Here is an 11,591-nt window from a genome sequence, read left to right as displayed (position 1 = left end):
AGGCTAAAGCGATTAACCTTTGTATGAAACACCCTTCAACGGGCTGAAGTGAGTACCCTTTCTATAAAACACTCTTCAGCGTGTCAAGCGATTACCCTTTCTACGAAACACTCTTCAGCGGACTGAAGCGATTACCCTTGATACGAAACACTTTTAAGCGGGCTGAAGCGATTAACCTTGATACGAAACACTTTTAAGCGGGCTGAAGCGATTATCCTTTTTACGAAACACTCTTCAGTGGAATGAAGCGATTAAACTTTTAACGAACACTCTCCAGCGGTCTCAAGCGATTAACCCTTCTGCGAAACACTCTTCAGCATGTTGAAGCGATAAAACCTTCTACGGAACACTCTTAAGCGGGCTGAAATGATTAACCTTTGTATGAAACACTCTTCAGCGGGCTGAAAAGTTTACCCTTTCCATGAAACACTCTTCAGCGTGTTGAAGCGATTACCCTTTCTACGAAACACTCTTGGTGAGCTGAAACGATTAACCTTTCTACCAAACACTCTTTAGCGGAATGAAGCGATTACCCTTTCAACGAAACACTCTTCAGCGTGTTGAAGCGAATGACCTTTCTACGAAACACTCTTCAGCGGACTGAAACATTTAACCTTTCCATGAAACACTTTTCAGCGGGCTGATGATTAACCTTTCCATGAAACACTCTTCAGCGGGCTGAAGATTAACCTTTGTATGAGACACCCTTCAGCGTGTTGAAGTGATTAAACTTTTATAAAACACCCTTCAGCGTGTTGAAGCGATTAACCTTTCTACGAAACAACATTTCAGCGTGTTGAAGCAATTAACTTTATTACGAAACATTCTTCGGCGGGCTGAAGCGATTAAACTTTCTAAGAAACACTCTTCAGTGGGCTGGAGCGAGTAACCTTTCCATGAAACATTCTTCAGCGGGCTGAAGCGATTAACATTTCTACGAAACACTCTTAAGCGGCCTGAAGCGATTAAACTTTCTAAGAAACACTCTTCAGTGGGCTGGAGCGAGTAACCTTTCCATGAAACATTCTTCAGCGGGCTGAAGCGATTAACATTTCTACGAAACACTCTTAAGCGGCCTGAAGCGATTAAACTTTCTAAGAAACACTCTTAAGCGGCCTGAAGCGATTAACCTTTCGTATGAAACACCCTTCAGCGTGTTGAAGTGATTAAACTTTTATAAGACACCCTTCAGCGTGTTGAAGCGATTAACCTCTCTATAAAACACTCTTCAGCGGGCTGAAGCGATTAACCTTTCTACGAAACACTCTTCAGCGGGCTGAAAAGATTACCCTTTCCATGAAACACTCTTCAGCGGGTTGAAGCGATTACCCTTTCTACGAAACACTCTTGGTGGGCTGAAACGATTAACCTTTCTACGAAACACTCTTCAGCGGAATGAAGCGATTACCCTTTCAACGAAACACTCTTCAGCGTGTTGAAGCGATTAACCTTTCTAGAAAACAGTATTGAGCAGGCTGAAGCGATTAACCTTTCTACGAAACAACATTTCAACGTGTTGAGCAATTAATCTTTTTACGAACACTCTTCAGCGGGATTAAACGATTAACCCCTCTACGAAACACTCTTCAGCGTGTTGAAGCGATTAACCTTTGTATCTCAAGCGATAAACCTTTCTACGAAACACTCTTCAGCGGGCTCAAGCGATTACCCTTTCTACGAAACACTCTTCAGCTGGCTGAAGCGATTACTTTTTCTACGAAACACTATTCAGTGGGCTGAAACGATTAATCTTTATACGAAACACACTACAGCGTGTTGAAGCGATTAATCTTTCTATGAAACACTATTGAGCAGGCTGAAACGATTACCCTTTCCATAAAACACTCACTCTTCAGCGCGCTGAAGCGATTAACCTTCCTACGAAACACTATTCAGCGGGCTGAAGCGATTACCCTTTCTTCGAAACACTCTTCAGCGCGCTGAAGCGATTAACCTTTCTACGAAACACTATTCAGCGTGTTGAAGCGATTAATCTTTATATGAAACACGATCCAGCAGGCTGAAGTGATTAATCTTTCCATGAAACACTCTTCAACAGGCTAAAGCGATTAACCATTGTGTGAAACAATTTTTAGCGGGCTGAAGCGATTATCCTTTCTATGAAACACTCTTCATTGGGCTGAAGCGATTAACCTTTCTGTGAAACCTTCAGCGTGTTTATATTAAACTCTATTCAACATGTTTGATAACGAATAACCTCTCTAAGAAACTAAGAAACCCTCATCAGCGTGTTAATAACAATTAATATCTCTATGAAACACTCTTCATTACGTTGATTGACGAGCAAATGTTCCTTCCGTTGTGCCACCACATCTTGTCATAAAGTCGTGTAGACAACGTTCTTTTTAAGTACAACTATTAATATTTTTTGTTTTTAATTTATTAACTGTTTGAGATTTTTCTTCCATTTCATATAACAGCTTTCATAGATCTCCACTTGAATAGTGCTTAACTAATTTTTCTATTATTATGTTTTAGGCAAGAGGCAATATTATCTTAACCAAAACTATTTGTGTTTTTATCAATACTAAACACGAATTAGAGGTGAAATAAAAGTGACCTCCAAACAGCAAGAAGTTGAGGTATAAAGTAAGAAATAGGCTTTTTAATGTATCTGCTTATCATATAAGATTATCCAGTTTTTGTATTACCTTAAATTTTGTTTACAAAACGAGCGAATGATCTTACACAAATTGTATAGTTTTTTTCATAAAGTGTCTCTTTGGTGCTTAAGCAGTCCTAGTGGTGTAATATCTTTACTCAACGTCTATAATTAAGCATTGTTTATTTCAAGTATTAAGAACTTGAATATGTTTGAGTTTCACTTACGGGAGTAAACAGACTTTCAGGTAACTAATGGACATTGAAATGGATAGCACTAACGAAAAGTAATGACATAATAATATCAGTATGTTACCTAGGAAACTTTATAGCAGTTATGATAATGATATTTAATTATGTGTCAACTCTGTTATATACAGTAATATTATAGGTAGGCATGATATTGTTCCACGTTTCTCTATATACGAGCATAAATTAGAGCATAACAAGATATTATAAGCTCTAAATACATAAGTTTTGTTCTCTTAAAGGACAAAGGCGGGGGTTATTATATCACATGTGCATAAATACTCCTATTTCATTAGCTGTCGTTGACAGCGGACTTTTCATAAATTATTTAGTAGTGCCATATGGTATATCACACGCTATTCAGATCATTTGAGTACCAGCTGTGTAAACTGTCTGCGATTAAAGTTGTATCTTGTGCAGATTGATATAATTTACTAGAACAGTTTTCTATTATTTATGTATGTAATATTTACAAAGCGTAATTCTTATAATGTGTTAAGGCTTTGCATGCAAATACGAACGTGAACATTCTACCAAGTGTTGTATAATTTAACATTATTAAACAGTCGAGTACTAACACTGCACCAAAAGCTTTTGAAAACCGTTGAAGGACTTTATTAACACGAGCTCTCAGAAAAATGAGGATTATACCTAGAAGAAATAAACGCTCTATTGTCTTAAACTCTATTAAACGGGATACTTTTCCTATATTTCAGCTTGATAATCTACCTATCTACATAGTTCTCTTTTTGTTTGATAAACTATCTATCTATCTTTATAGCCGGATAATCTATCTTTCTGTTTTATCGTCGGACTATCTACTTATCTGTCTTTCTACCTGATAATCTACGTATTTCCTTTTTTATTTGATAATCTATCAACATATCTCTCTTTATATTTGATAAGCTGCCTATCTATCTTTATAGCCGGATAATCTATCTTTCTGTTTTATCGTCGGACTATCTACTTATTCTTTCTACTTAATAATCTACTTATTTTCATTTTTATTTGATAATCTATCAACATATCTCTCTTTATATTTGATAAGCTGCCTATCTATCTTTATAGCCGGATAATCTATCTCTCTGCTTTATCGTCGGACTATCTACTTATTTTCTTTTTTTATTTAATAATCTACATATCTGTATTTTAGTTGGATAATCTATCTATATACACATCTTTCATTTTACTTGATAAGCTACTTATCTATCTTTATACTTGATAAGTTACGTATCTATCTTTGTACTTGATAGACTATCTACCTGCTATATGGTCTGATTATCCACTTGATAATCCACATATCCATTTTTTGTTTGCTTAATAACCTACTAATTTGTCGTTTTACTTGTTAATCTAAGTATCTACCTTTTTATTTGATAAACTTCTTATCTGTATTTTTAATTGATAAACTAAGTATCAGTTTTTCGAGCTGATAATTTACCTATTTTGTATTTCATAGTCTACGTATCTGTTGTTTTGCTTGGACATATTTGTGGTTTTTATGTAGAATAAGGTCGATATAGTGTTGAATGTTTATGACAGGGTCTTGATTAAGCACAACAATGTCCTCGACAGGTGTGACTAGGGTTCCAATAGGTTTATGATAAGGTCCTGATTATGCACGACAATGTCTTCGACAGGTGTGACTAGGGTTCCAATAGGTTTATGATAAGGTCCTGATTAGGCACGACAATGTCCTCGACAGGTATGACTAGGGTGCCAATAGGTTTATGATAAGTTCATGATTAGGCACACCAATGTCCTCGCCAGGTGTGACTAGGGTGCCAATAGGTTTATGATAAGGTCATGATTAGGCACACCAATGTCCTCGACAGGTGTGACTAGGGTGTCAATAGGTTTATGATAAGGTCCTGATTAGGCACGATAATGTCCTCGCCAGGTGTGACTAGGGTGTCAATAGGTTTATGATAAGTTCATGATTAGGCACACCAATGTCCTCGCCAGGTGTGACTAGGGTGTCAATAGGTTTATGATAAGGTCATGATTAGGCACACCGATGTCCTCGCCACGTGTGACTAGGGTGTCAATAGGTTTATGATAAGGTCATGATTAGGCACACCGATGTCCTCGCCACGTGTGACTAGGGTGCCAATATGTTACATTCCTCTGATCAAGTCTGACATTTTTCTCTCAATGAGCAGTATTTATTATCAATCTAATGAATATGTTTTAACCATCAGAGGCCGAGAACCCTGTATTGGTGGAATGAAATTATCAACTTAGGTGTGGATCAGATGTAGTAGTGTTCTAACGTTTTCTCAAATAGAACGCAGCCAACACGATGGGGCAAAACGGACAAGAACAACGACAACAAAAAACATTGCTTACTTTTATAAATAACCCCAAAACAATCGCAATAAACTTTAACTTTACCATCTTTCGTTTCTTACACAATAAGGATTGATTTCAACCACTTAGGTATTCCAACAAATAACAGGTAATTTGTAACAGACTTTATAAATTGCTAAAACAGTGTTTAATGACCTTAATAGCTGATAACACTGGCATTTTAGATCGAAGGCAAACTGTTGAATTATAGATATAATGTGATATTTATATATTCATGAAACTAAATGACATCAAATCTACATCTAATTATTTTTAGGCTGAGTCACAACCGAAACAGTCCCTTTGGAAACGGCAGTGCTTCATTGGTGTTGAAAAATTTAGACGTAAATAATAAGTATGATTTATTATTCATCAGTATAACTTTTCATAATCTTACCTTTCAATGAAACAACTTAATATGACTAGGAGTATTAACATTTTCTCTCTATAGTTAACTGTGCCGAAACAGAGAGTTCAGTCCCTTCAGTATGTATATATTGAAAGTTTTGATAGAAACGTATGGAGTTTCTCAATAGCTACAAATTAGCCATCGCAAAGAAAAATGTTGTTATGACGATATATATATATATATGTATGTAAATATTTTTCATTACGACCTTAATACCATCTAGTTTGGGGTCGGCCGGTATTTTGTAAGCCAAGACAGTTTACATCCGGGTGGCTGGCACAGCCGGCAACCATAGAGGACAAGCCTATTCGGTGACGGTGATTCGAGCTCGCAATCCTCGAACGTTAACCACCAGGCCGTGTTGTATTGTATTTTTGATGTCGCCGAGGGTTATTTGAACGTTTGTAGTCATTACTTGATAAAATATTTTGATTTCCTGCTTTTTTTTTTTCTCGCATTTATTGCGACAGTTTGTTGAATATTTTTAACGTATTAGTTTGAATTTAGTTCAGAAGCACCATCCGACATATAGGGATTTGGAACAGCGCGTCAGAATGTCCGAGCAACACGTCCCATGTTTACTGTCACGTGCATGGAGAATGTGGTTAGCCTATGCGAATGTCAAATTTATATATGTAGTCAACAGAGCTTTCGGGTGAAAAAGAACTAAGCATAAAAGGAACTCTCAAAATCATTGAACTTAAGTCTGACATTCACACCGAATTACATAATATTCTCCTCGGTTGGCTATCGCTCGATCTTTTCCAGCGTTATCACCCCGATCTTCTTCAGGACTATTCGGTGCTTCATTATTTTCATCAACACTATTGATCAGGTTCTACTTAGGATGTTTAGAGATTTACAATTATTTGCAGTGTACAATAATACTACAATCGTCTATACCGAACAATACTAATAATTATACCGAACAATACTAATACTTATACCGAACAATACTAATTCTTATACCGAACAATACTAATACTTATACCGAACAATACTAATACTTATACCGAACAATACTAATAATTATACAACATCAGGGTATCGTTTAAATAGTATTATCCATTATATTCTTACAGGAAACGTGAAATTAGTTAATAAAGAATAACATAATTGAAATCCTTACCATATTTCACATACATTTTTACTAAGGCACTTACACTCCAAGTTTACTTATCTTACGCTATTAAATGCCAAAAGATAGCGAAGCAATAGAAATCAAATGGCCTAATGTTCGTCATAAAAATCACGTTTCAAAGCAGACCATTGTCCATTTTCTTCTTAATAACTCAACATTAAACAAATGGTGTTTCTTGCAATACCAGAACACGCCAGCTGATCTGGGTCATAGCAGTCAGAATCCAATTGATTAATGAAGAGAAATTTGCAAGCACTGATTTTTGTTTTCAGGAACTTGCCATTTCATCGAAAACGTACCTATTACGTCGGAAAAACGGCAACAAACATCATTAGATAAATGGCGTTTTTAGACATGTTATGTGATATTTACTATTTAATAATAGAATGCTTTGTTTGTTTGTTTTCGAGCAATGCCACATTGGACTATCTGTTGTGTCCACCGCGAAGAATCAGTTTCCGGATTTTAGCTTTGTAAACTTACCTCTGTCCCACCGGAGGACAACTAGAATGCCGTCACCCTTACATACAGAGTGCAATGCCCATCACTCTTACTTAGACAGAGTATTATAAATGGTACTGCAGCTACAAATGTTCGACTTTTTATAAGACAAAAACTACAATAGATTAGACAATAACGCAGTATAATGTAAAGGCAGTGTGCATATACTTGTAGTAATGTGAGCGTCTGCTTGAGTGTTTATGTGACATTAACGTTTACTGGGTAATCTTACGCTGTGCTTGTTAAAATATGAAGGACTTTGTATGGACAGGGGTTCAGATGAGGTTAATGTTTTCTTCCAAGATTATTCTCGTGGATCAGTGCAGGTTAGTGTTATCTTCAAAGCTTTTTCAAGAGGTTTAGTTGAGGTTAATGTTTTCTTCCAGGATTCTTTATGTGCATCAGGTGAGGTTGATGTTATATTTCGTGCTTGTCTTGTTATTATTGTCTTTTCATATAATAATCTTTTTCCACATCGAAACTCTAATTTAGGGCACTTCTAGACACAAAACTGTTAAACTTTATCCGGCTTCGGGGGCGTTGTATCCCCGCAGCTTGATGTAAAAATTCACTTTGCTTGTGTTAATTTCACGAACAAGTTAGCCGAAAGAAACATTTGATATTGTATTTTGTTATTACGATTTCTGTAGGTTTTCGTAGCGAATGAAATGCTATTTTCTGCAAACATAAAATATAATGCCATTTTAGAGAGATTTAAACCCTGATCTTACTTATTTTTCACCCAAGTTTTTGGAAATATTGCAAACAAAGAATGAGGAAGTATTGGTCATGTTTTACAAGGATCTACCAAAAGTTCACTTGAAGTTTATGCGTAGTGTATTTCTAACTATAGATAGTGCCTGCATATTGTCCCATGTTTATAGTTATAATAAGGTATTCAGGGTGTTGATATATCTTATACGAATCATTACTCTCGGTGAATTTTGGCAATAAGAAAATTCACTCGACACTTTAGTATAGATAGCTCAGCAATTCCTAGAATTCAACTTCACCTCTTTCAGAAATAAACGTTATTTTCAAAGCTAGTTGTTAAAAACTGATTTTTTGAATTACATTTTATTTTTCAACATGATCTCTTAGAAAAATTAATTTTATTTTCAACCCTAGTTCTTAGGGAAATGAGTTATATTGTCAACAGCAGCTCTTGGGAAAAGTGTGCTATATTTTTAACACTATCTCTTGGGAAAATAAACTTTATTTTCAAAATTACCTTATGGGTAAATGAGCTATATTTTCAACACTATTGGGCCACATTAGGTTATATGCTGTGTTCATCGCATGGAATCGAACCCGGATCCTAGTGGTGTAAGTTCATAGACTTGCCGCTGTGAAAGGGCTATTTGGGGAACCCTTTCAAGCTTGAGTGAGCGGTAACCCCTCCCCTAAATTACGCCTCTGCTTTGTCCCAAGAAAAACAGTGCAAATTTAGTTACATTTAATACAACCTATGGATATATTAATTTGAATAAGGGATCATTGATTATTCTAAAGTCTGGAGATAATTCTTGATAGCTCCTAAATTTCTTTTGGCCCTGTCTGTACTATAAATGTTCATTAAAAATACATTAAAACTTTATGACGGGAAAAATAATTACCTGAACACGCGCTTCACTTAGATTCAATCGCGTGGCGAGCTCTTCTCGAATAAAAACATCGGGATACTGAGACTTCTCGAACGCCCGCTCCAATTGGTGCAACTGAAACGTCGTGAACGTTGTTCGAATCCTTCTGATCTTCCTTGGCTTGTTGGTGTAAAGATCCCCATCTATGAATCCTCTCACAGATTCTGGAGGACAGGTAGAGCCGTTCATGTCTGAAGTCCGAGAGCTAATTGCATTCGATTGACCAGAAAAATTAGGATTGGCGTAACATTCCTTTTTCTTGTCATCTTGGTGATGAGATTCTGAACTGTGTGTTTTTGAGTTTGTTGTCTTCTTCCGTAACGCCTCTCTGATATATGAAGATTGAGAAATATGTGAAGTTTTCTTTGATGGTTCTAAACGGCAGAAGAAATAAACAGAGTTAAGCAAAATTTGAAATTCAGTCGCTGAGTAAATAGACAAAATGTTTGGAGTAAAACGTACTAAAACGTTTGATTAATTCTTATATCGAGCTTATTGTCTTAACGTATTTAAGTGGAATAAAACGTACACTCTAAGTTAACCACTGTAAGAAACAAGTCTAGCCTTATTTTTTTCTATTTACTCTTGTCAAAGGTTACTGATGAAGAATGAAATTCCCCGAAACCAGCATAACTCAGTAACGAGTGATGAATCGAATGATAGATTCTGCTTCACACTATCTACACTGTTTGATGAGTGATGAGTTCTTCAATTTGAAACAAGCTGCTCGTTAGCTTCTTGGTTAAATCTTATGTTCGAAATCCAGCAAGAGCTATATAGATTTACAAAAAGCCACATCCTCCTAACTTTCTTTACTATTAAAACGTGTCATAATTTGCACTCTACGAACACTATAGAGAGCAAAGAGTAAATGTATGTCGCAAGTTATGTTTTTACAATGTGAGTTGTTGGGGAACTATTTTCTTCTAATTTTATTTTGTGTCGTTTCAACATTCAATATTCGTGAGAATATCTTTGTTTGTTAAGTGAAGAAGCAAAAAAAAAGCCTATGAAAAATAAAATGAAAATAAAGGGGAGAAATTAATGTCCTTCTAAACAATGGAGACAGTTAAAAAACTGTGTTACTGTTTGTTTTTTATAAACCAGAAAAGTTAATAAATAACTTTGTTTGACAACCTAGGTTGTCATGGCAAATGCTGTCGTATTAAAAAGACTTTCCTGAATTTTTTATTATGTAGAGAACAAGTATAAATTATGCTGTAAACACACAAATAGAGAAAGCCACACTGGTCTATTTTATTTTTACCTATAGCTTACTTTCAAATAAACAATTAGAAATATGTAGAAACAAATAATTAACGATGCCATTCGTTTTCAACACGGCTTTACTGGGATAATTTTTTTTCATGATTTTTCCGAACTTTGGCTTAAAAATAAAATCTTACAGAAAGGCCTAATACTATGTATCGATAAAATTACCCGATAATGGAGATTTCATATAAATATGTATATTATATTGAAGTAAAATATTAAAACCAATGAAAGTATACAACCAGCTAGGAATACCCTTATTTTTGACACACAATAATGAAATCGACTTCATTTTGGGAGTTAACTAAAGTAGTAACAGTTGAGAAGACAATCTGAGTTCAACTTTGAAATATCAAACGAATTGATATAACGTTTTTGACTAAATTACAAAATAAACTCCTTTATAGTTATATCATTTATTTAGCACTTGTGTTTCAACGTCGAATAAAATTATATTACGAGAGTTAAAATGTGCTGTTTAACACATGGGTTAAAATGATAAACAAGGTCTAATAATGTAAAAAGTGTTATGTACCACATGACGTATAATGTGGAATAAAGTGTTATCCATCACATAGAGTACAATTAATAATAAAATTTATGCATTACATGACTTATAATATGGACAAAAGGGTTAACTATCACATAGAGTACAACATAGAATAAACTTTATCTATTACATGATTTATAATGTAGAATAAAGTGTTATCTATCACATCACTTATAATTTGGAATAAAGTTTTATCTAACACATCACTTATAAGATGGAATAAAGTGTTATCTATTACATAGAATACTATTTAGAATAACGTTTATCTACAACACGACTATTAATATAGAATCAAGTGTTATTTATCACATGACTTAAAATATTGAACAAAGTGTTATCTATCACATGAATAATAATGTGGAATATAGTGTTATCTCTAACATAAGTACATCGTAGAATAAAGTTAATCTATTACATGACTTACAATGTACAATAAAGTGTTATCTATAATCTGAAATATAATGTGGAATAGTGTTATTTATCATAGAGAGTACAATGTACAATAGAATGTTATCTATTACATGACTTATAATGTGAAATAAAGTGTTATCTATCACATTACATATAATGTGGAATAAAGTGTTATCTATCACATGACTTATACTGTGGAATAAAGTGTTATGTATCACATGACATATAATGTGGAATAAAGGGTTATCTATCACATGACTTCCAATGTAAAATAAAGTGTTATCTATCACATGACTTTAAATGTAGTATAAAGTGTTTTCTTCTAGACTAGTTTTCTTCTATTCACTGTCTACCATAAAATTTTATATATTTGAGAAAATAAAATTGAGAGCGATGTGTTTTCTACCACATTTGTATTGTTTGTTTTTGTAATTAAGCACATAG

The 11,591-nt window shown here is 34.6% G+C and overlaps 1 protein-coding gene across 1 annotated transcript in view; it reads right to left on the bottom strand.

Annotated features, from left to right (window-relative positions):
* The window catches only part of LOC106467055 (paired box protein Pax-3-like), a 30,012-nt gene that overhangs the window by 14,492 nt on the left and 3,929 nt on the right, over positions 1 to 11,591 (bottom strand). The window contains exon 2 of the mRNA XM_013927369.1: positions 8,888 to 9,288. Coding sequence (XP_013782823.1) covers positions 8,888 to 9,288 — 401 coding nt within the window. The remainder of the gene's footprint in view (positions 1 to 8,887; positions 9,289 to 11,591) is intronic.

The sequence above is a fragment of the Limulus polyphemus genome, unplaced genomic scaffold (genome assembly GCF_000517525.1).
Source record: "Limulus polyphemus unplaced genomic scaffold, Limulus_polyphemus-2.1.2 Scaffold2469, whole genome shotgun sequence".
NCBI classification, from domain to species: Eukaryota; Metazoa; Arthropoda; class Merostomata; order Xiphosura; family Limulidae; genus Limulus; species Limulus polyphemus.
This window is presented reverse-complemented; position numbering and strand designations above follow the sequence as displayed.